The sequence below is a fragment of the Macaca fascicularis genome, chromosome 2, assembly GCF_037993035.2.
Source record: "Macaca fascicularis isolate 582-1 chromosome 2, T2T-MFA8v1.1".
Lineage (NCBI taxonomy): Eukaryota > Metazoa > Chordata > Mammalia > Primates > Cercopithecidae > Macaca > Macaca fascicularis.
Genome location: NC_088376.1, coordinates 33,678,677 through 33,704,532, shown reverse-complemented (window position 1 = coordinate 33,704,532; position 25,856 = coordinate 33,678,677). Strand labels below are relative to the sequence as shown.

The window sequence follows — 25,856 nt, the reverse complement described above, 5'->3', positions numbered from 1 at the left end:
TTTATTAAATGAATGTTTTTTTATTCCTTTGCTTGATAAAAATGTACTAGAGGATTCTGTGGATGGTTGGAAAGAAAGACACGCAGAACTGCTACATTTTCCAGAATATTTAAGTTGCCAATGAATTAATTATTTAGATTGATTACTTAGTATTTGTCTGTTTCAAGTGCGCTAAGTATTTTAGGTGGATTAGCATGTAAATTTCACTATAATCTGATAAGATGGGTGCTAGTAATTATCTTTATAGATTAATAGAAGTGGACACATATAGTAAGTAGTAATTAGGGCTGGAATTTGAACCTAGGCAGTCTGACTTCAGCCATTATCCTAGATTGCTACTGGATTTGTTGCTCAGATCTGCAGTTCAGGCAGCATTCCAATCAATCCTTTAGTTGCACAGTATATTTTGTATATCATAGAATGCCTTTATATTCTTATTCAATATACATTTCTCAACACAACCAGGAGCAAAGTTGAAGTCGGTACACTTTCTTTTGCTTAATATTATACATTCAGAGTTTTTGTTCAGATAATCTTTATTCAACAGTTGTATTTTAAATATTACTAGATATCACATGTTGTGTTCTTTGGAAATTCCAAAGATGAGTTATGTTTGAATACTGTCCTTTAGGAAGAAAGTTAAGATATAAATCATGATACAAATTACAAAGTGCCCTAATAGAATGTTCTGGGAGATCTTAGTAGTGACATGTCATTCTGTGTTGTTAACTATATTTTTCACTTGCACTTGGTTGTTTCACCCTTCTGACTCTTTCAGTTTTAAATTGGGTGATTTGTCCCTTCAGTTGTTAGTCATTTTGAGGTCTGTTTTTATTACTTGTGAAAATAAACTAGAACATATGGTTTTATTTGGTTTTAGGGAATGACAGAGGAAGAGGAAGACAAACTTCTGGCACTGAAAGACTTCATGATGAAATCTAATAAAGCAAAGGCCAATATAGTGGACCAGAGCCATCTTCATGATAGTAGTCAGAAAGGTGTAATTGACTTGGCAGCTTTAGGCATAACTGGGAGACAAGTTGATCTTGTTAAAACCAAACAAGAACCAGATGACAAACGGGGTTAGTATGCTTGTTTGTGTGTGTGTAGCTTGTTGTTGTTAGTTATTTTGTAAGACTGTTTTTTAGCTAATTAATAATAAAAATCCCCATTTCACAGATAAATAACTTTCAAATACAGTGACTCCATTACTTAGCAGGGAGATTTTGGGGAAGAAAATTAGGGAAGCATACTAACAGTTAAGGAAGTAACTTGCCAGAATCACAACTCTGTGTGTGACAAACCAAGGTCTGATTCCAAAGCTCTTCTTTTACAATAAAATCACGTTGTCACCATGGAAGGGTTTGATTGAAGATGAAATTCTGTTTTTTAACCCTTTAACCAGCAACCCAAGAACAATAGTGTATGTAAAATGGTATTAAGTTTTCTAGTTCGTTATTAGTAGGTAATGCCCAATGAATTCAAAAGAAAGATCTTGCTATTAACAATGAAATGCAAGAGTAGAGACCAGATAAGACTTAACCATTTGCAGTCTTGAGATTTGGAACTGTGAGCTCTTGTGACATTGACATTGATTGTATGAAGTTTTTTAAGATCCTGTGCATACCCTTTTTGCATATGCATTCACTGCCAATTATATGTCTTTAAAATTTCCTCTATTCTAGCATTAGATTTCGAAGGCAGCTAGTGAATTGTATTTAAAATAAACTTCTAATTCCCAAATTCGAGAAAAAGTATTTGTAACTTAAGTTTTAATGGTTTAGATCCATAATATATAAAACATACAAATTAATAAGAAAGCAAGCCAAAAAAAGAAAGATTGAAGGATATGAACAACTGATAGAATAGAATGCATATATATGAAAAGGTAAATAATTTAATAAATGCAAATTAAAACAGATGCCATTTTCTTACTATTCGCTACTTTAGATATCGTGGTTACTTGAAATTGAGCTGACCTTGGGAAACTAGGAAGTAATTAGGTCTTATTATTAAAATCATTGGAAGCACATCTGTTCCATCTGCCCTAGAAATGAAATGAGAGTTAATGAGTTGATATGTGAATATGAATAAATTAGAAATCTTAAGGAACAAATAGGATATGAAGTGTAGTGCTGTCCCTGCCCCCTCTCCTGTCCCCTCCAAAGGCAATAAAAGCACATAATGGTTTTAAAGGCTACTTTCAGACTAACTATTCCGAATATATTTTCATAGCCAGAAAACATGTAAAACAAGACTCAAACGTAAATGAAGAATGGAAAAGCATGTTTGGGTCACTGGACCCGCCAAACATGCCACAGGCCCTACCTAAAGGGAGTGATCAGGAGATGATTCAGACTGGGAAACCTCCTCGTTCCGAGTCCTCTGCTGGCATTTGTGTCCCTTTGTCAACTTCTCCACAGGTACTGTCACCCAGTCAGTGGTCCTTCTAATGTCTTTGAACCCCGTTCTGCTATATTGGATGTTTAAAGGCTGTGTACTGTAGTAGAAAAATCAATATGGTGATTTTTCTTTTAGGGAGGACATATTTCTTTCTAAGACAGGTTTATCTTTAATTTTATAGTGAGGAGGAAATCTAGTTATTGAAAGTACTAAAAAGGTCTCATTTTAGGGTACTTGCCAATAAAGTGATCTGAAATTGTGGGTTGAAGACACTATTATGAACTGTAATTATAATTAGGCTGCAGTGAACCTTTTAAATCTTTTTTATTCCTCCTCCAGTATAACATAGCTGTATCTATAAAGTAGCAAAAATACTTCTGGGAAGAAGTCCCAAATTTCCTATGTGTGATAAATGTCATGATGCTTTTGATATACAGATCATTCCTTGACAACAATGGTTAGACTTAGGATTTTTTGAGTTTGTATGGTGTGAAAGTGATATTCATTCATTAGAAACTGTACTCCGGTACCCATATAGCCATCCCATTTTTTGTGTTCAGTACAGATTTCAGTAAGTTACATGAGATAGTCAGCACTTTATTATAAAATAGGCTTTGTGTTAGATAATTTGCCCAACTGTTGGCTAATGTAAGGGTTCTGAGCATGTTTAAGGTAGGCTATGCTAAGCTGTGATGTTCAGTAGTTGGGTGTATTAAATGCATTTTCGACTTAATGATATTTTCAACTTATGATAGGCTTATTGGGATGTAATGCCATTGTAAGTTGAGGAGCATCTGTATTTGAAATAAGTTTGTAATTTAAGGCGCTCTTTCCTAGTCATTCATATCTTAAATAAAAAATATTAATTGAACCAGATTAAATTGAAATTCCATTTCTTTTGTTCACTTAATGATAATTTTTGTTTAATGTTATTTTCATGCTAATCTTTTTTTTATATATAAAATGTAGGATTTATATAAAAAATGGAAATGTAGCATTTGTGGTTAAACTTCATTTTAACTGGGTTTTCATTGAAAAATGTATTTAAATGAATTTTAAAATTGGTACATTAATGAGGACAAAAAGCTGTTATAATTTATAGATAAAAACATGGGTACACTTTTATCTTCAAGTATACTTTGCTTATGACGTAAATAGTTAGAATTCTATTTGTTTTGTAGGTTCCAGAAGTGACAACTGTCCAAAATAAAAAACCAGTAATACCGGTTTTAAGTAGTACAATTTTACCATCCACCTATCAGATTCGGATTACAACTTGTAAAACTGAACTTCAGCAACTCATCCAGCAAAAGCGGGAGCAGTGCAATGCTGAGAGAATAGCTAAGCAGATGATGGAAAATGCTGAATGGGAGAGTAAACCACCACCACCTGGTAAAAGTTCCATTGATAGGTAGTTATAGTCTAGTCTGGGTGCTTAAGGCTAGAATCTAATAGATGAAATGAATACTTAACTACCAGACAAAAGAGGTAAGAACAGAAATGTTATTTGGGAAACCCAGAGGAAGAAGCAGTGAGTAAGAAATTGTGTCATTATTTGTTGATTTGGAGCTTTTTAGTTGTGGGGGCAGCTGGCAAAGTCATATTTAGGCCAATCACATAATAATTTAGCTTATCTGTGCTTCATTTTCCCCACTTATAGTACTAGGTTTTACCTGTTTAATGTCTTGCCACTTTCTCATTTGAATGTCTGGCTTCTTTGACCAAATTCCTGCTTTTAATTTCTGGAAGGTTTAACATACTTTGATTAATATTAAGAAAAAGTTAGAAAATTTAGAAAATGATGAGTACTTTTGAAAAGAAAATAGGCTGGGTGTGGTGGCTTACGCCTGTAATCCCAGCACTTTGGGAGGCTGAGGTGGACGGATCACTTGAGGTCAGGAGTTCGAGACCAGCCTGGTTAACATGGTGTCACCCTGTCTCTGCTAAAAATACAAAAATTAGCCAGGTGTGGTGGCACACGCCTGTGATCCCAGCTACTCAGGAGGCTAAGGCAGGAGAATTGCTTGAACCTGGGAGGTAGAGGTTGCAGTGAACTGAGATTATGCCACTGCATTCCAGCCTGGGCAACAGAGCAAGACTCCGTCTCAAAAAAAAAAAAAAAAAATAATAATAATAATAAAGTAAATAAATAATTAAAAAAGAAAACAACATCACCTTTAACCCTACGCCTTAACGATGATCAACATTAAAATTATGAGGAAGCAGTTCTGTATTGTTAAGACTTAAAAGTAATTTAGAGATACTTCAAATGAAAATCTGACTCAGCTATTTTAGCAGACTTGCCTAGTGTAATGTAGCAGAGCTAGTCTTTGACACAAGATTTGTAGGTTTAAAAATATTTTTTGAGTTTCTGTCTCTACATTTTAATGATAAAAATTGAAATTGAGAAGATGCACAGTGTGCTTATATATAGATATTTACAAATCATGTGAATTCCCATGGGCTACTGATGTGGACTTGGGGAAAATGCTGGTAAAGGTCAGTGATTTAAAGATTTAGAAGATACTATTAAGTGGCAAGTAGCATCGTTAGTTGCATAAATTTTCTTATCAAAATAAATATTTTGGAATTTTTTAATGTTGAAACTTTGTGATATGAATCAATATTATATACCAGCGCTACTTTAAAAACTGAAAAGTTGAGCACAGACTGCTGTATTTTATGTAGAATCTCTTTGTAAGTGGCATATTATACTTAGTAGAGTAATACATTTTATTTAATAAATCACAGAAAAGATGTCAAATTTTGTAGTTCAAGAAATGTGCAGTGACTGTTGGACTCTAGATTTTTTTCTTTCTGCACTTGAGTAGCTGTGAAATTGATTTTCTCCAGAGGGAATGTGCAGCCTAGCCTGGTAGATTATTAGATTTCATGACAAAGTGTTTTTGATCACTTTCAAATCCAGCATATTCTTAAAAATCACATTTAGCTACTGTTCCCACACATGTGAGCCAGAGATCTAAGGGGAAACGTTTTGTTTTTCGTTTTAGAGTAAGCTCGGTTTGGCAGTGGTATCAGTTTCATTTTTGTTTCTTAGTGAAAAGAAATCATTTCTAAAATGACATTATCATCACTCAGGTTGCCACAGTGGTGATTCCCAGTACAGTATGCTCTTTAGCATAGCTTTCTGTTTTATTTTAAAATCTTACGGCATTAAATATAATGAACTGTTATACTTAATACAAAAGAAGCTTATCAAACATTGAAGACAGTTATGTGCAGGTACTTACGTTAGGTGCTGTGAATGAACCATGAATGGATAAGATATGGTTTTTGGTCCCAGGGAATGTATAATTTATTAGAGGAAATTAATCATACTCAAAAAAAGAATATACATAAGAAAACATAGGTTATAGATGTCAAAGTACTGGAAAGTCCATGAACATTCTGAGGCTGTAATTTATAATACCATTTATACTAATGTGTTTATACCATAGAATAAATGATTTCAAGTAAAAAGAGAATCAACCAACATTTGGATGTTTACTATAGGCTATGGATAATATTAGATTCTTGTATATATCTCATTTGTTCATATAGTCACCCTTTGGGTTAAGTAATATGTCCCTCATTGTACATTTAGGAAATTAAAGGTCATAGAGTTTAAATAAGTAGCTCAAGCTCTCACTTTTATGTATAGTGGAACTGGGCCTCCTAGTGCCCAGTTTCTCTAGACTAGTCATTACCCCATCTACTGAGTCAGTAGTCAGGGATTTCAGAGGTAGCAGGTACCCCTGTGCCTTCATTTTCAGTTAACTGTCGTGCCTTGTCAGATACTGGAGAAGGGCCCCAGGGGCTGCCTTTCTGAAGCTATTTAAGCAACACTTAATTGCTAAGTTGATGTCTCAGTAAATAATATCTGTCATGGTCCAATAGACCACTCTTTATTGGCAACTATTGGTACTTCCAAATATTTTAGTTGTTGTGATTGTTTGCAAGCTGGTTGTTGGTTATTATAATGGGGGATGATGGGGAGATTGTATTTGTAAACTACAGTTTATGATACGCTCCTTTGCTTTTCCTTAGGGTGGCGTCCTAAAGGGCTATTAGTTGCCCATCTTCATGAGCATAAATCTGCTGTGAATCGAATTAGGGTCTCTGATGAACACTCACTTTTTGCAACATGTTCAAATGATGGCACAGTGAAAATCTGGAACAGTCAAAAGATGGAGGGGAAGACCACCACTACCAGGTACCATATGCTCAGGAATGAATCAGTTCGTTAATTCAAATCAACAAATGTCTATTGAGTGCTTACTCTATAACAACCACTGTTAGGGATAGCAGGCATATAGCAATGATAAATAGACAAAAATCCTTCTGTGGTGGAGCTTACCTTCTACTGGAAAGTGAGAGACAAGGAAAGTATAAGTAAAACAGCTAATGTGTTAAATGGTTAAAAATAATCGTGGTAAAAAATACATCTGGAAAGGAAGATAGGAAATGCAGTAGAGGTGGGGTAGGGTAGAATTTAAATAAATTAACCAGAGAATGCCTCACAGGGAAAGTGACATTTGAGGAAGGACTTGAAAAAAGTGAGAGAAAGCCATGTGGATATCTTGTGGAAAAACATTCCAGGCAGAGGAAACAGTCATTTCAAAGGCCCTGAAGAAGAAACATGTTTGGCATGATTGAGGAATAGCAGAAAGGTCTTTGTGGCTGGAGCAGAGTGAGCAAGATGGAGGAGTAAGAGGGGCCAATTAGATATGGCCTTGTAGGCTGTTGTAAAGGACTTTGACTTTGACTCTGAGTGAGGTGGGGAGCCTTTGAAGAGTTCCGAGTAGGGAAGAGATATGATCTGAGTTAGTTGTCAACAGAATTACTCTGGCTATTACGTTGAGAATAGACTGAAGAGGAGCAGGGCAGAAGCAGTCAGGAGACTTTTAATAATCAGACAAGAGCTGGTGGCTTACTAGCAGTATGAGGTGGTGGGAAACGATCAGATCCTGTATATAACAAGATTTGCTGAATCAGTTAGATGGAATATGATCATGAGAAATGTAAAAAAACTATAGAATGGCTAACTGTATAAGGAAAACAAATAGTGTACCATTGCCACACTCCTGTGGACAAGAAGGATATAATTTATGACTTCAAATCCCTAAGACTTTAAATATGCATGATGTGATTTTAATAAATGTGATTATGATGAGTATTTTAGAATTGTACAACTTTGTAAGTATGTCCCTATCTGATTTGTAGTTTATCCTCCTGTTTCTTTCTTTCTCTGTATTGGTTCTACTATACTCTTTTTTTTTTTTTTTTTTTTTTTTTTGAGACAGAGTCTCGCTCTGTCACCCGGGCTGGAGTGCAGTGGCACTGTCTTGGCTCACTGCAAGCTCCGCCTCCCGGCTTCACTCCATTCTCCTGCCTCAGCCTCCCGAGTAGCTGGGACTACAGGCGCCCGCCACCACGCTGGGCTAATTTTTTGTATTTTTAGTAGAGATGGGGTTTCACCATATTAGCCATGATGGTCTCGATCTCTTGACCTCGTGATCTGCCTGCCTCGGCCTCCCAAAGTGCTGGGATTACAGCCATGAGCCACCACGCCCGGCCCGTTCTACCATATTCTTATTTGTTCTTTGCCTAGTTTGGTCTGAAAAGAAAGCTACTAGAAATCAGAATTGAATCTCATCTATGTAAAAAGATGTGGGGAATCTCTGGTGCTTTTCTTGTAAGTTCATTGACCATAATTAACCACAAAATCATCAAACAACAAAATATCTTTGATAACTAAAATAATTTAAAAGTTTACTCTTTACTTACCAACCTGATAAGATTTTGTGCTGATTAGCTCTATATTTTTACACCATGCTTAATTATTGTATTTTTCCTCATTCTGTCTTTGTGTTGTATTGGTCAGAAGATAATTTAAAAAGAAGAATCCTAGGTCCATGTAGAAATTTTTTTGTCAGCCGGGCGCGGTGGCTCAAGCCTGTAATCCCAGCACTTTGGGAGGCCGAGACGGGCGGATCACGAGGTCAGGAGATCGAGACCATCCTGGCTAACACGGTGAAACCCCGTCTCTACTAAGAAATACAAAAAAAAACTAGCCGGGCGAGGTGGCAGGCGCCTGTAGTCCCAGCTACTCGGGAGGCTGAGGCCGGAGAATGGCGTGAACCCGGGAGGCGGAGCTTGCAGTGAGCTGAGATCCGGCCACTGCACTCCAGCCTGGGCTACAGAGCGAGACTCCGTCTCAAAAAAAAAAAAAAAGAAATTTTTTTGTCAACATTTTACTATAAAATTTTCAAATATACAAGCAAAGTTGAAAGTGTTTAACAGTGAATATCCATGTACTTGCCACCTAGATTTGTAATGATTTTACTGTGTTTGCTGTGTTTTATAACTATTCATTTATCTACCTCCCATCAATCTATTCTTTAAAATTTTTATTTTACTTCTTAGAGTCAGGGTCTCTTTTGCCCAGGCTAGAGTGCAGTGGCCTGATCATAGCTCACTGTAACCTTGAACTCCTGGGTTTCAAGTAATCCTTTTGCCTCAGCCTCTCAGGTAACTAGGACTATAGGCGCATGCCACCACACCCAGTTAATTTATAGCTCTTTTTTCTTCTTGATATAAAATTTGTATGCTATGAAGTACGCAGATCTCAAGTGAACCATTCCATGAGTTCTGACAAATAAAACCTCTACATCCTGAATCCTTCTCAAGATACAAAATTTGACCATCATACCAGGATGTTCCCTCCTATCCCTTTCTTTTAAATCCCTGCTCTTTTCTTCCCCTTCTACTACCATTCTTTTGATTTTTTCCTAACCATTCTTAGCTTTTTTTTTCCTTTTTTTTTTTTTTTTTTTTTTTGAGATAGTCTCACTCTGTTTCCCAGGCTGGAGTACAGTGGCATGATCCTGGCTCACTGTAACCTCTGCCTCCTGGGTTCAAGTGATTCTCCTGCCCCAGCCTCTCAAGTAGCTAGGACTACAGGCGTGTGCCACCACACCTGGCTAATTTTTGAATTTTTAGCAGAGAGGGGTTTTGCCATTGTTGACCAGGTTGGTCTTGAACTCTTGACCTCAAGTGATCCGCCAGCCTCAGCCTCCCAAAGCACTGAGATTACAGGTGTGAGCCACTGCACCCAGCCCATTCTTAGCATTTTAATTAGCATTTTAAGTACCTCTTCTGATAATTGTTTTCCAAATGGTTCTTTGTTATTATCAGTTGGATTCATTGTCCCCTTTATTAGGATGGTAAATTGCAAAAACCCTGCTTGTTAGTTTTCAAGTGATTTTTATTACAGTCATACTTTCTGTATCCCAGTGTCATGCTTTAGACAGTGTTGTTTCGGTATCCCATTTCAGTTAATAATATCCCCCAAATTTTGGTAATTTAGCTGACTTAATAGAATTTGGGAAGTCTGTATGATTAGGAGACTGGATCTCCTCTGAATGCAGTTACTCTTTTGCTTTGCTGTAACACCTGCTCTCTTGTTTGTGGGCAGCCATGGGCCTTGGATTGGGAAAGAGTGTAAGAAAATGCAGTGTGTCGCCCTTATCAGATCCCTTTATTGACTAGTGGGGGAGAAGGAAGCAATTCTTATTGCTAGAGCCAAGTGGGGAACAGCTGGTGGCAGGGAAAGAACAGCGAAACTAATGTGTTTTCTTAGGAAATGTTGCTAGTACATTCTGACTAAGAGGAGTTTCCCCCAGGAGTGATGTTGGCAGACCATCCAATTCCCAGTCCTGATTTTCTTACTGAATTGTGATTGGTGATTTACGCTACTTAGATCTTGGCTCTGCCATTTTCTTTTTTCTTATTTGAGTTAAACTTTCAGTTTGTCCCTTTGGGACTAGTTGTTGAAAAATTGCTGTTTTTCTAAACTTTTGCACAGATTTTTCAACTTATTTATAGTATTTTAAATTACATTTTCTGTGTTTTCTTCTTGTGCTACCTTATTTCTGGCTCATTCAGCTTCTCAATTTTAGGGGAGATGGATGCATTTGTTATTTGTTGAAATTGGGGTGGTAGTAAAGTAAGTGGAGTTCTATCACAGTGAAAACTTAAAACAATATGAGTGGTACAAAAGAAAGTTGTCAGTGTTAGGGTTACATATTTTGGAGTCACTGGTAGTGTTACTGGGGGATCCTTGCTCCCAGAGCTCCCAAGATGGTGGCGGGCCACTTGCAAGATGGTGGCAAGCCTCGTATTCTCTGACCTGGGGTTCTTGGCCTCACAGATTCCAGGGAATGGAATCTTGGGCCATGTGGTGAGTGTTATAGCTCTATTAGAAGCAGTGGGTCACGGAAGAGAACCATGGAACCCAGTGACTAGTGTTCAGCTCGATTAGGATGAACCCAGGCACTTAGCCGTGCAGGAACAGTGGCAAGCCTTTAGCCCTATCGGGAGTGGCAGTGGGCGCCTTGCTAGATCAGGAGCACAGCAGACACCCTGCAAGATCCGGAGGGATGGAAGTCAGCAGCGAGTCTGCGACAGCAGCAAACAGCAGTAGTGGACGGCCAGTGAAAGCTTAGCTTGAGCCATAACAAAACACGGACCAGAAGAGTGCAGTTGCAAGATTTAATACAGTGAAATAGAGTGAAAACAGAGCTCCCATATAAGGGGAGGGGACCCAAAGGGGGTTGCCCTTGCTGGCTTGAATGCCTGGGTTTATATCCTGATCCTTGTCCCTCCTGCTGTGCTCTCAGGCAATAGATGATTGGCTATTTCTTTACCGAGTTTAAAGGTGGATGCGGTCACCTTCCCAGCTAGGCTTAGGGATTCTTAGTCGGCCTAGGAAGTCCAGCTAGTCTTGTCTGTCAGTAGTATTGAAAGTCAAAGTTTTTGAGTGACTATAAAGTAAAGGGATTATGAAGGGCAACAAAGGCCTGATGTTTGAATCTTAGGAAATTGAATTTTTGAAACAGGAAGAGAGGGGCAAGAAAGGGAAAGAGAAGAAACCATTTAAGTTAATATTATAAACTACAATGAAAGAGAAAACTTATGAAAGGAATATGTAGGCCTCTCTCAAAGGAGACAAAAACTCCTACTAGCATGAAAAGCTCATAATGCCATTGGTGCACTCTCATACAGTGCCCTCTGGTGGAATGCAATTGATGCCTCTTCCCTGGAGGTGTTTTTTTACAATATATGTATCCAAGCCTTTATGATGTACATATCCTAAGGAAATAACTAAGAATCAACTCAGATTTAGTTTCAAGACTGTTCAGATTGACTTTCTTTATAATAGCAAAAAATTAGGAGCACACTAAAAGTTCAGCAGCCATTATCAATGAAAGACATTGATAATTGTGTTTTTTAAAATTAGGTTTAAGAAGAGCATATGGGGTTTCTATTTTGGAACGGCATAGTAAATCTGTTCCTCCGTAAAGCAGTGAGAATACTGGCAAAGACTGGCAAAGTCAATTTTCTGAGAACTTTGGAAATCAGCTAACGCCTTGCAGCAATCTAAAGTGGATTCAAGAAAAACACTTGACTCTCCATAAGAACAGTGAGCCATGTCATCTTTAACTTACTGTAATCTCATCCCCCTTTACCAGCTCTGTGATAGTCTGGAAAACAGCCTCATAACTATGGTAGCCATGAAAACTAGCCCCTTAGTAGCCAGTGGAGGGGTCATAATAGCATTGGAGCTCCCCAAAAGCCCATCTCCAGAGAATTGTCACTATTTGACCTCTGCGCCAGCTGGCTGTAAAGTTCCATTTTCAGGACCCGTCTTTATTTGACTTGGCTCATACCTTGTTCTTTGAGAAAACTCTTACTCACAGGGTACTTGTTGAAAATAATCATCACCATTTATTTAACATAGCAATCATCTTGAGGTGGCATCAAGAGGCTGACAGAAAGCTTAAAAGGAAGAACTGGGTAATGAGATGTCCATATGGGCCTTTGAAAAGTTTTGATCTATCCCTGGGTCCTTATAAGACCACATGTATGTGTAGAGTTGTGCACATACCCAGGAAGGAACTGAAAAGACCAAATTCTCATGTCTGGCTGGCTTTGAGACTCTGTGCAAGCAAGAACTGAAGACTAAAGCAGAGATGTAAAATGCCTGATGGAGTGTTGAAGGTGTGTCACAACATAAACAAAACCCTCAGTAAAAGGCTGGAACACTTAATTGTTCAAGGCATTGAAGGAAATACCTGCCAGTTATTAGGTGACCACTTACCTAACTGAACAGAGACTTCAGTGGCCACATATGACAAAGAATACAGACTTTATAGAATTAGTCCAAGCAAGTCACTAAACAAATAGCAACAGCTTTGGAATCTTATTTCCAATGTTGACACATTATATTAATTTTGAATGCACAGTTTTGAACAAAAGATTACAAGTTAGGCGAAGAAGCAAGTAAGGATGGCTTATACATAGGAAAAAACCTTACTAGACACAGATTTTAAATCAGCTATTAAAAATATGTGCAAAGAATTAAAAGAAACCATGTCTAAATAATTAAAGGAAAATATGAGAACATTGTCTAACCAAATAGACAATATCAATAAAGAGGTAGAAATCATAAAATAGAAATTCTGGAACTGAAAAGTATAATAACTGAAAAAATTTGCTGGAGAGCTTCAATAGCAGATTTCCACTGATAAGAGCAAAAAATTAGAGAATTTGAAGATGATTGATATTATCCAGTCAGAGGTACAAAAAAGAAAAGAATGAAGAAAAATGAGTAGAGCCTCAGAGACCTGTGGTGTACTATCAAGCATTCTCACACATGCATAATAAAAGTTCCAGAGGGAGAGGAGATGGAAAAGGGGACAGAAAGAATATTTGAAGAAATAATGCCTGAGAATTTTTCATGTTTGATGGAAAACGTTAATCTGCCAAGCCAAGAATTCAGTGAACTCTAAATAGGACAAAATCAAGCAAGCCATACCTGGACACATCATACACTATTGGAAGACAAAGACAGAATTTTGAAAGCAGAGAGAGAAAAGTGACTCATCACATACAAGGGATCTTCTATAAAATTAACAGTTGATTTTTAAGTCAGAAATGATAGAGGCCAGAAGTCAGTGTGTTGAAAGGAAAAGACTGTCGACCAGTAATTCTGTGGCAGTAAAATTGTCCTTCAGAAACCAAGGAGAAATTAAGACATTTCAAGATAAATAAAAACAGGGACTTTATTGCCAGTAGATTTGCCCTAAAAGAAATACTAAAGGGAGTCCTTTATGCTGAAATGAAAGAATATGATACAGTGACTTCAATCCGTATAAAGAAATGAAGAGCACTAGTAAAGATAACATAAGTAAATACGAAAGTACAAATTATTTTTATTTGTAACTCTTTTTACCTGCTATCTGATTTCGAAAGGTGACTGCATAAAGAGATAATTATAAGACTGTCAGTGGGCTTATAACATGTAGATATGTAATTTGTATGACAATAGTTATATGTATGAGGGAGGAGGGAAGAGAAGACAGAGCAAAGTTTTTATGTATTACTGAAATTAAGTTGGTATTAATTTGATTATTTTATGATGTTCATTGTATTCTCAGAGCAACCACAACTTATAAATGTAATCAGAAGGCAGAGTTGATAGAAAGGGTGAAAAACATGATCCAACTATATGCTATGTATGATAGACACACTTTAGATTTAAAGACATAAATAGGCTGAAAGTAAAAGAAATGAGAAGATAAACCATGCAAATAGTACCTAAGAAAGAGCTAGGCCAGGTGCAGTGGCTCATGCCTGTAATCCCAGCACTTTGGGAGGCTGAGGCGGTGGATCACCTGAGATCAGGAGTTCGAGACTATGGCAAAACCATGTCAACATGGCAAAACCATGACTCTACTAAAAATAAAAAAAATTTTTGCCAGGCATGGTGGCACGCACCTGTAGTCCCAGCTACTCGGGAGGCTGAGGTAGGAAAATTGCTTGAACGTGGGAGGTGGGGGTTGCACTGAGCTGAGATCGCGCCCCTGCACTCCACCTTGCGTGACAAAGCAAGACTCTGTCTAAAAAAAAAAAAAAAAAAATGCTGGAGTGGCCAATGTCAGATAGAACATAAACTTTAAGGCACAAATTTCTCCTAGAGACGACGAAGGAGATTTTATAATGGTAAAAGAATAAGTTCATCATCAAGACATAACAATTACAAACATACTTAACAGCAGAGCCCCAAAAACACACTAAGCAAAACCCAATAGAATTGAAGGGAAAAATAGATAATTCCATTATAATAGTGGGAGCCTTTAGTAGCTTGTTTTCAAGATGGATAGAACAACTAAACATAAGATCAGCAAAGAAATAGAAAATGTGAGCAACACTACAAACCAACCAGATTTAACAGGTATCAGTAGAATTCTCCACTCAGAAACAGCAGAATATAAATCTTCCTTAAGTGTACATGTAATCTTTTCTATATTTAACTATATATTAGGTCACAAAACAAACCTCAATAAATTTAAAAGGATTGAAAGCATATGAAGTATGTTTGCTAACCAAATTGGAATGAAACTAGGTATCAGTAACAGAAAGGAAGTTGGGAAATTCTCAAATACATGGAGATTAAACAACATATAGCTAAATACCCAGCATTTCAAAAGGAAATTAGAAAATACTTTGAGATGAATGAAAATGAGAACAGCATACTAAAACTTGGATAATGCATCTAGAGGAGTACTAAAAGGGAAATTTATCACTGTAAACATTCATATTAAAAAAGAAGAAAGATCCTGAATTAGTAACTTAACCCTAACCTTAAGAAACTAGAAAAAGAGCAAACTTAAAGCAAGTAGAAAGGAATGATAAAGACTAAAGAGGAAATAAATGAAATAGTAGAAAAACAAAAAAAAAAAAAATCAGCAAAGGTAGAAATTGGTTGTTTGTAAAGATCAACAAAATTGGCACACCTTTAGTGATCAATAAAAAGAGAGGACTCAAGTTACTGAAAACAGGAATTGAAGGGGACACATTACTACTGACTTGACAGAAATAAAAAAAGAGTACTGTGAAGGAAATACCATAAACAATTGTATGCCAACAAATTAGATAACCTAGGTGAAATGGACGAATTCCTAGAAAGACACAAGCTGCTGAAAATGACTAAAGAAGAAATATAAAATCTGAATAGACCTATAATAATAAAGAAATTAGTAATCAAAAAACCTCCCACAAAGCCCAGGCTGAGATAGCTTCATGGTGTATTCTACCAGAGGTTTAAAGAATTACAGTAGTTCTCCCTTATGTGCGGAAGAGACGATCCAAGACCCCTAGTGAATGCCCCAAACCTCGGATAGTACCAAACCTTATATATACTGTGTTTTTTGTTATATGTACATATCTATGATAAAGTTTAATTTATAAATTAGGCACAGTGAGAGATCAACAACACTAATAGAAGAGTTACAACAATATATTTTAATAAAAGTTATGTGAATAGAATATCTCTCAAAATGTCTTATTATTCTGTACTCACCCTTCTTGTGATTATCAATCTAATAACTGGGACAGCTACTAAGTGACTAACTGACCAACGAGCAGGTAGTGTATTCAGCTGGATAAAGGAATGATTAAAGTCCTGGGCAGGAGGGAACAGGACAGTGTGAGATTTTATCACACTACTCAGAATGGTGCACAATTCAAAACTTATGAATTGTTTATTCTGGAATTTCCAATTAATATTTTCTGACTACGGTTGACCACAGGTAACTGAAACCAGGGAAAGTGAAACTGTGGATAAGAGGGAACTAATGTAATATCCATCCTTCAAAAAGTCTTCCAAAAAATAAATGAGGGAACACTTCTTAACTCATCCTTTGAGGCAGATGTCAGTCTGATACCACAGCCAGGTAAACAGTTCACAAGAAAGCTATAGACCAATACCAATAATTAATATAAGTGTAAAAATCTGCCAGAAAATAATAGTAAACTGAATCCAACATGTAAAAAATAATATCATGACCAAGTACAATTTATCTTAGGAATATAAGGTTGGTTCAACATATGAAAATCAATTAATGTACCATTAATATGGTATAATGTACCATTTATATGGTATAATATGGTATAATATAGAATAAAGGGTAAAGACCAAACGATCATCTCACAAACTCTCAGAAAGTATTCGACAAAGTCCAATATCATTTTATAATTAAAACCAACTCAACAAACCAATTAGTAATAGAAAAGAATGAATAAAGGCCATCTACACAAAAAACCCTACAGCTAACATTGTACTTAATGGTAAAAGATTGAAAGCTTTCCCCCTAAGAGTTAGACAAGAATGTCCACTTTTGCCACTTCATTTGAATACTGTACTGGAGGTTCTAGCCAGGACATTTGGGTAAGAAAAAGAAATTGAAGGCATACAAATTGGAAAGGAGAAAGTAAAATTTTCTGTTAGCAGCTAGCATGAGAATTAGCAATAATTAAACAATGATTGTTTTTAAAACTTACTAGAACTAATAAGTTCAACAAAGTTGCAGAATACAAGATGAATATATAAAAATCACTTGCATTTCTATATGGTAGCAATGAATAGTCCAAACATGAATTTAAGAAACCATCTATTTACAGTAGTATCAAAATGAACAAAATATTTGGGAATAAATTTTACACAAGAAAGTATAAGATTTGTATACTGAAAAATACTAAAGATCATTGAAAGAAATTAAAGAAGACTCGAATGGAAAGAAACCCCATGTTCATGCAATGGAATACTTAATATCATTAAGATGGCAGACCTCTCGATGTACAGATGCAATGTCATCTCTTTGGAATTTCTAGCTGCCTTTTTTTTTTCCTGAAATCAATGATCTAATCCTAAAATCCATAAAGAATGATAAGAGACTCAGCCAAAACAATCTTGAAAGAAAAGAACCAAATTGAAGGACTCACACTTCTGTATTTCAAAACTTGCTACAAAGCTACAGTAAATCAAGACAGTGGAGTACTGGCATAGGGATAGACATATAGATCACGTCTATGTGTATGTCTGTGTCATATATTCAATGATCTAATCCTAAAATCCATAAAGAATGATAAGAGACTCAGAATAGCCAAAACAATCTTGAAAGAAAAGAACCAAATTGAAGGACTCACACTTCTGTATTTCAAAACTTGCTACAAAGCTACAGTAAATCAAGACAGTGGAGTACTGGCATAGGGATAGACATATAGATCACGTCTATGTGTATGTCTGTGTCATATATTCATGGAATAGAACTGACATGCAGAAATACATTGATGGTCATTTTTTTTTGACAGAGGTGTCAGGATAATTCAATGGGGAAAAGAATGGCCTTTTGAACAAACAGTGCTGGGATTACAGGATTTCCACATGCAAAAAGATGAATCTCAGTAGACTTACTCAAAGTGGATCATAGACTAAATGTAAGAACTAAAACCATAAAACTTTTAGAAGAAAACATAGACATGTATGTCTTCATGACCATGGATTCGGTAAGGATTTCTGAGAAATTACATGAAAAACACAAGTGACAAAGGAAAAAATAGACAAATGGGACTTCATCAATGTTATAAACTTTGTGCTTCAAAGGACTGTATCAAGAAAGTGAAAAGACAACCCACAGAATGGGAGAAATAACTTATAAATCATATATCTGATAAATATCTATTATTTAAAATGTATAAAGAACCTTACAACTCAACAGTTAAAAGACAAATGACCCAATTAAAAAGCAAATGATGTGAATAGATGTTTCTCCAAATAGGACCAATTAAGCACATGAAAAGATGCTCCCTAGTCGCTAGAAAAATGTAAATCAAAACCACAGTGAGATACTACTTCACACCCACTACAATGGCTATAGTAAAAAAGGCAGTAACAAGTGTTAGGATGTGGAGAAGTTGAAAGCTTTATACATTGCTAGTGAGAATGTAAAAATAGTGCAGTAACTTTGGAAAACAGTTTGGTAGCCTTTCAAAATGGTAGACATAGAGTTACCATATGACCCTATGATTCCATTCCTAGCTATATACCCAAGACAGTTGAAAACATATGTTCACACAAAAATCTGTACACAAATGTTCATAGCAGCATTATTCATAATAGTCAAAAAATGGAAACCACAATTTCTATCATGTGATGAATAGATAAATTAAATGTGGTATATCTACACAATGGAAAACTATTTAGCCATAAAACGGAACGAAGTACTGCTACATGCTGTAATGTGAATAAACCTTGAAAACAGTATGCTAAGTGAAAGTAGTCAGATCCAAAGGCCACATATTGTATGATTTCACTTATATTAAGTGTTCAGATAGATAAATCCATAGAGACACAAAGTAGATTAGGAATTGCCAGGTGCTGGGGGAAGGGAGCTTTGGGAAGAGACAGCTAATGGATACGGGGTTTCCTTTGGGTATGCTGAAGATGTTCTGGAATTAGATAATGGTGATAGTTGTAAAATGTGGTGACTTTATTTATAAAGCCCTTTAAAAGGGTAAATGTGGTGATATGTCAATATTAAAAGAAATGGGGAGAGAAAGCCTAAGTGTGTGTGAGAGATCAAGCACACTGGCACTCCCGTCTCTGCCATTGCTTGTCACTGGCTGTCTTTACTCATCTACAGTACTGATTGGGCCCCTGTAGGCATTGTGTTTGAGACATTTGTCCACACAAAGACTTACACACAAATGTTTATAGCGGCATTATTCATAGTAGCCAAAAGGTGGAAATGACCTATATGTTTATCAGCAGATGAATGGATGAGCAAAATGTGATGTAGCTGTACAGTGGAATAATATTCAGCCTAAAAAGGAATGAGGTATTACATACCACACCATAAACTTTGACATTATGTTATGTGAAAGAAGCTTAATTTAAAGACCACAATGATGACTGCATTTATATGAAATGTCCAGAACAGGGACGTTCATAGAAAATAAAGTTGGTGGCCGGGCGCGGTGGCTCAAGCCTGTAATCCCAGCACTTTGGGAGGCCGAGACGGGCGGATCACGAGGTCAGGAGTTCGAGACCATCCTGGCTAACACGGTGAAACCCCGTCGCTACTAAAAAATACAAAAAACTAGCCAGGCGAGGTGGTGGGCGCCTGTAGTCCCGGCTACTCGGGAGGCTGAGGCAGGAGAATGGCGTAAAAACCCGGGAGGCGGAGCTTGCAGTGAGCTGAGATCCGGCCACTGCACTCCACCCTGGGCGACATAGCGAGACTCCGTCTCAAAAAAAAAAAAAAAAAAAAAAGAAAATAAAGTTGGTTAGTTGTTACCAGAGGCTAGGGAGAGAGGCAAATAGGGAATGAATGCTAATGGGTATGAGGACAGTTTATTTTTTGATGTCTTATAATTAATGAAAATGGCCTGGAACTAGTGGTGATCTTTGCAGAAATCTGTTAATATACTAAAAATCATTGAATTGTGCACTTTAAAATGCACTTTATGGTATTTGAAAATCATTTCAGCAAAGCTGTTATTAAGAAAAACAACTAGGCCGGGCACGGTGGCACATGCGTGTAATCCCAGCACTTTGGGAGGCCGAGGTGGGCGGATCATGAGGTCAGGAGATCAAGACCATCCTGGCTAACACGGTGAAACCCCGTCTCTACTGAAAATACAAAAGAATTAGCTGGGCTTGGTGGCGGGTGGAGGCTGAATCAGGAGAATGGCATGAACCTGGGAGGCAGAGCTTGCAGTGAGCCAAGATCGCGCCACTGCACTCTAGCCTGAGCGACAGAGCAAGACTCCATCTCAGAAAAACAAACAAAAACAAAAACAAAAAAACAACTAGGGAGAGATGATTGATAAAATATGTGAAATACTACAGTTTTTTTAAAAAAACAAATGTAAATATATTATGTATAGAAAACCTTTTGAAGGATATGTAACAAAATGTTAATAGTGTTTCTGGGTGGTATTGTTATAAATGTTTTTACATTTCTGTATTTTAGTGCGCTTAATATGCATTAACTTTTATAATAAAGTGAAATAAATTACACAAGATAGATGAATGTGTTCGGCGTTTAGGGGCTTTTGACTTTTTAGAGGTATGGCCCCTTAGAAGTGTAAAGTTGCAGTCTGTGTGGAGGGTAATGGAGGAGGGAGTTGGTGATAATGGAAGTCCCTTGCGTAGATGATATATTCAAGAAGTTTGGCAGTGAATTTAAAGAAAGAGAGTAGAAAACACAGCTTGAGAGATCAGCATATGTGTGAGAGAGACTGAATATTATAATTTTGCATTTATGAATGTTTTGTGGTTTACATATTACCTGATTTTCCCTGTGGTCCAGTTAGGGAAATAGGTCAAGGATAAACTGAGGCATACAACTGATTAAGTAGCTTCATCAACATCATGTAAGTAGTTGGTAGTGGAAGTTCTTGATTCCAAAGCCAGTGCTTTTCCTTCTGTGCCAAGCTGCGCTGTGTGATGGAATAACTGAAGGGTGTAAGAGTGAGGGTTTAAGATATTTCAAGAGTTGAAGGAGTTATGATCAGGACCACAAATGTGGGAGTTCTCATTAGAAAAGAGTTCAAAACCAGCCTGGGCAACATGGCAAAACCCCGTCTCTACAAAAAATTAACCAGGCATAGTGATGCACGCCTGTAGTCCCAGCTGCCAGGGTAGCTGAGGTGGGAGGATCACTTGAGCCTAGGAGGTCGAGGCTGCAGTAAGCTGTGATTGCACCACTGGCCACTATACTCCAGCCTGGGCAACAGAGTGAGATGCTGTCTCAAAAAAAAAAAAAATAATAAGGAGAAGGAGGGATAGTCTATGATGGGAGAGAGAAGTGTGTGCAGATGGCTATTTGAAAATATCAGAAGAAAAGGTGATTTTTGTAACAGTTCTTTTGGGAGGAAATTCTTGTTTTTGTCCTGAGATCAGGGAAATTAAGTGGACCTCACAGTAATAATTTTGCTTGCTAATAGCCATGTGGATATTTAACATTAGCAGTGACATTGTTTCATAAATGAATTTTATTTTTCTTTCATTCAGATCTATTCTTACATACAGCCGAATTGGAGGTCGAGTCAAGACGCTCACATTCTGCCAAGGCTCCCACTATTTAGCCATAGCATCTGATAATGGTGCTGTCCAGCTTCTTGGAATTGAGGCTTCTAAGCTGCCCAAGTCTCCTAAAATCCATCCTTTACAAAGCAGGTATCTATCTTTTGTCTTTTTTAAACATTGTATTTAGTGCACTACAGTACCTTAACTCTCCTTTCTACCCTGCAACGTAGTTGGGATCAACTGAGGGCCTCTTACATTGCACTTCTTTTTTTAAGCCCATAAAATAAATAAATAAAATTTTAAAAATGTGCTTCCAGCTCAAAACTGTCACATGTGTTAGTCTCAGAAGATGATACCTATGTATCTTACCTTCTGCAAGAGGTCAAAGGGGCAGCTTTGAACTTGCAGCTCATCCCAGTCTAGAATTTGTCTGAATAACCTAAAATTACCAGTTATATCTTCTGTCTCAGTTACTAAAAACACAACTCTGCCTGATTTTGAGAATGTGAGTGTTCTTCATTAAGGAAAACTCAAATGTCAGCATTCCGTGACTTGGCATTAAAATCTCTGAAGTTGAGGGGGACATGGAGAAGAGCATTTAGACAGATGATTTGCTTTTCATTTTAAAACAAAATAGCAGTGGTTCTATTTAAGAATTTTCTTCATTTTTTATAAATTGTGGTTGCTTGCAGATTAAATGCATACAAGGTAAGATATTTAAAGACAAAGCAGAATGATTTTTGACCAATATGTGTTACACACTGAAGATTTCAAAGACATGTTATGCTTTAAGAATCTACAGTCTAGTGGGAGAAATAGACAAGTGAACAGACAATTTCAGTGCAATGTGGTAATTTTTACATGGATAACAGGAGCCAGCTTGAAAGGGAAGACAACAGGTAAGACCAGGTGTGAGTTAGCCAGGTGAAGCAAGGTGGTTAGGAAGGCCCAGGTGGAGGTGGTGGACCCCATAGAAGAAAGCAAAATGAGGAGTTGTTTAGTGGATGATAAGCCATGGCCATTAGGTAGCTTAAGGCAGAAAGGGATATTTGTTGGGTCACCTGGGCTTTTTGTTTTGTTTTGTTTTGCTTTTGCATTTAAAAAGGTTTTCCGCACATTCACTGAACAGATTTAAGCTACTTTTTTCCAGGACATATTCTTTATGGCCTTTAATAACAAATACCTGCCCATCTTTAAGAAAATCTGTTTCAGCAGATGATGCCTGTCTAGTAACAAATCTATTGAGTTTCATGTAAATTATTTAATAACTTGGCATAGTGCACTATGTGATGACTGAGCCCAGAGGCCACACACACAGACAGACATGCACATTCAGTGCACGGTTGTCTCTCAGCCAACGGCACTTTTCACTGTAAATGTTACTCTCTTAAAGCAAACGTTAACTACCTAGATAAGGAGACTGGCAGGATGTTTAGCTTTTACTCTGCCTCACAGTGAGTGCTTCAAAGAAACCTTGCCATAAGGTCATAAGTCTTTGATTGTTTTGGTTATATCAACTGTTGTCATAGATAGCTCTTACTAATTAGAATTTGTGGAAGGAACCATTTTACATTTTACTTTGCAGTTGGATTTTTCATCACTCCTCAATAGGAAGATATGGTCCAAATTATAATATTTATAAGTATAATTGTTTATCCAAGAGTTAGCAGACTACAGCTTGCAGTATGGTCCATAAAATAAGAATGATATTTGCATTTTTAAAGGGTTGAAAAAATAAAAATAATATTCAACAGGAATGTATGTGATTCACAAAGCCTAAAATATTTACAATCTGACTTCTTATAGATGATGTTTGCTGACCTCTGATCTACAAGATAAAACCAAAACTGCCTGTATGAATGCATGATATGTATGAATCAAGGAGACTGGCCAATGTTTTATGTGTTCTTTTTAGTTTTAAAAATGCCTCAGCTTGAAAAAAACTAGTACACTTATACAGTGGAATAATAATCTGCATTATAAAGGAATGAATTATTGACTCATGCAACAACATTGATGAATCTTAAATGCATTTTGCCAATTAACCCACTTAACTGTATACCACAAAAAGTGAATTTTAACGTATGTAAAATTTAAAAAGTTAACCAGGATGTAAGGGGAAAGATGGAATGCAGTCTATGACAAATTAATCTGTTTTACAAGTGAATCACATAATCATATTGAAGGGCATGGCGAATAAAGGAGTAACTTTGGAAAACAGTTTTTAAATTTGATACTGGGAGGCTAATGACACAACTCAACTCAAACATTGTATTCTAGTTCGTTGTTTTTCACAGGGTTAACAACTTCATTTTAAGTTTCAGGTTTAACAAATCTGAAACTACCCTTCGTTTGTGTACTCAGGTTGAACAAACAAGTAAATATATTGTAGTTATGGGAGCCAGGTTTGTCACTGTTAGAGAAAGGTATTACAGATGAATGAACTCTGGTGCTGCATAGGAGTTGGAGATTATCAGTATGGACTCATGATATTTGTATATGCATAGGCATAAATATATACATGTATAGAAACACACGAACAGATACAGAAATATAGATGTGTCCACATGCCTGAAGTAGTATACATAATATATCTTTTAGCTCTGGCCATTGAGAGGAACTAGAAGCAGGCACACTGCCAGAGCAGTGAACACATAGGGCCTAGATTTTTGTTTCTAAATACATTGTTCAATAAAAGGAACTAGTACTTCTAGAACTGGTTGATTCCAGGTGTGTGCGGCAGGGAAAATAAAACATAAGCCTGGAGCATCTTGTGGTGTCACAAAATTAGAAAGTATTTTAAAAAGTACATTGAAAGGGCACAAGAGCTAACTTGAAAGAGCTTCCAATGGGCAAAGTTGGAACAACTTGGGCAACAAAATAAATAATTGTAGTATTGGATTGTAACTCAAAGAATAAAATAAATATCTGTGAATCCATACTGATATAAATAAGTGAATAAATAAGTTTCTGGGGAAGAAGTGACAACTTACAGAAGAATCCCAGTCAACTAATGCAGAAGGACTGAGGGAAACAAAAAGTCACCATTAGCTCACCACAGGCATGCTCCCTCAAATGGATGCTAAAATTAGTGGGCCAAAGTTAAAGCAGAAACAGAATTTTTGCATTGTCTCAAAGTATTTTTGCCAAATATTGAGTAATTATAAAGGGAAAAAATGTTTTACAATGGAGAATCCTAGCAGACACCAGCTTAATTCAGATGATTCAAGTTAACATCATAAGTGATTCAGGTTAAACATTTCTAATCTGAAAATCCAAAATTCTCCAAAAACTAGAAGTTTTTGAATGCTAATTTGATGTCACAAGTGAAAAATTCCACACCTGACTTCATGGGACAGGTTGCAGTTAAAACTTTGTTTCCTGCACAAAAGTATTTTGTACAAAATTGCCATCAGGCTATGTGTATAAGGTATATATGAAACAAATGAATTTCATGTTTAGACTTGGGTCCCATTCCCAAGATACCTCATTATGTTATTTCATCTTAAAAACAAAACAAAACAAAACAAAAACCAAAATCTGAAACAGTTGTGGTTGCAAGCATTTTGGCTAAGTGATAATTAACCTGCACATGCTAACATCAGGTCCTCCCTCAAATGATGCACTGAGAAGGGCACATCACTTCTGTGGTATCTTCCCCAATAAGGCATAATTTCAGGATAATAATGAGAAAATGTCAGACAAACCCAAATTGAGGAACATTCTCAAAAATAACCAGTAGTCTTCAAAAATATCAAGGTCCTGAAAGACTGAGGAACTGTCACAGATTGGAAGAAATTAAATATTGCCCTGTATTATCCTGCATTGGATCCTGGAATAGTAAAAGGACACTAGTGGGAAAACTGGTAAAATAAGAATACGTTCTGTACTCTAATTACTAGTATTATACCAAGGTTAATTTCTTAGTTTTGATAAATGTTCTATGGTTATATAAGTTATTTACCTAAGGGGAAGCTTGAGTGAATGATATACAAGAACTCTACTATTTTTGCAATTCTTCTCTACATCTGGAATTTTTTTTAATGTATCAGCTTTCATTGCTTGATGGAGTCACATAGCTCTTGTTTCTTGACTATGGATAGGATATAAAGTCATCTTAAAGGGAGACTAGTGCTGTGTTTTCAGTGACTGGAAACGTCTGTGCTTTGTGTATTTCTCTAGAATTCTAGATCAGAAGGAGGATGGTTGTGTTGTGGATATGCACCACTTCAACTCTGGGGCACAATCTGTTCTTGCCTATGCCACTGTGAATGGCTCTCTGGTTGGCTGGGACCTTAGGTCTTCAAGCAATGCGTGGACTTTAAAGCATGATTTAAAGTCGGGCCTCATCACTTCCTTTGCTGTGGACATCCACCAATGCTGGCTCTGCATCGGTAAGCTGACTTTCAAGTCATTGACTGGGTTTTGAATGCCACTAATGCCTGCAATTGCTGTCTTGTGAAAGCAGTTTTTTCCACTTTGTTCATTGGTAATTTTTCCCATCTCTTCTTTTCAT

At 36.8% G+C, this 25,856-nt stretch overlaps 1 protein-coding gene across 1 annotated transcript in view; it reads left to right on the top strand.

Annotated features, from left to right (window-relative positions):
• PIK3R4 (phosphoinositide-3-kinase regulatory subunit 4) overlaps positions 1–25,856 on the top strand; it is a 73,746-nt gene that overhangs the window by 40,732 nt on the left and 7,158 nt on the right. The window contains exons 10-15 of the mRNA XM_005545738.4: positions 881–1,082; positions 2,236–2,423; positions 3,585–3,795; positions 6,451–6,616; positions 21,326–21,490; positions 25,523–25,734. Of these exons, the coding sequence (XP_005545795.2) occupies positions 881–1,082; positions 2,236–2,423; positions 3,585–3,795; positions 6,451–6,616; positions 21,326–21,490; positions 25,523–25,734 (1,144 nt within the window). The remainder of the gene's footprint in view (positions 1–880; positions 1,083–2,235; positions 2,424–3,584; positions 3,796–6,450; positions 6,617–21,325; positions 21,491–25,522; positions 25,735–25,856) is intronic.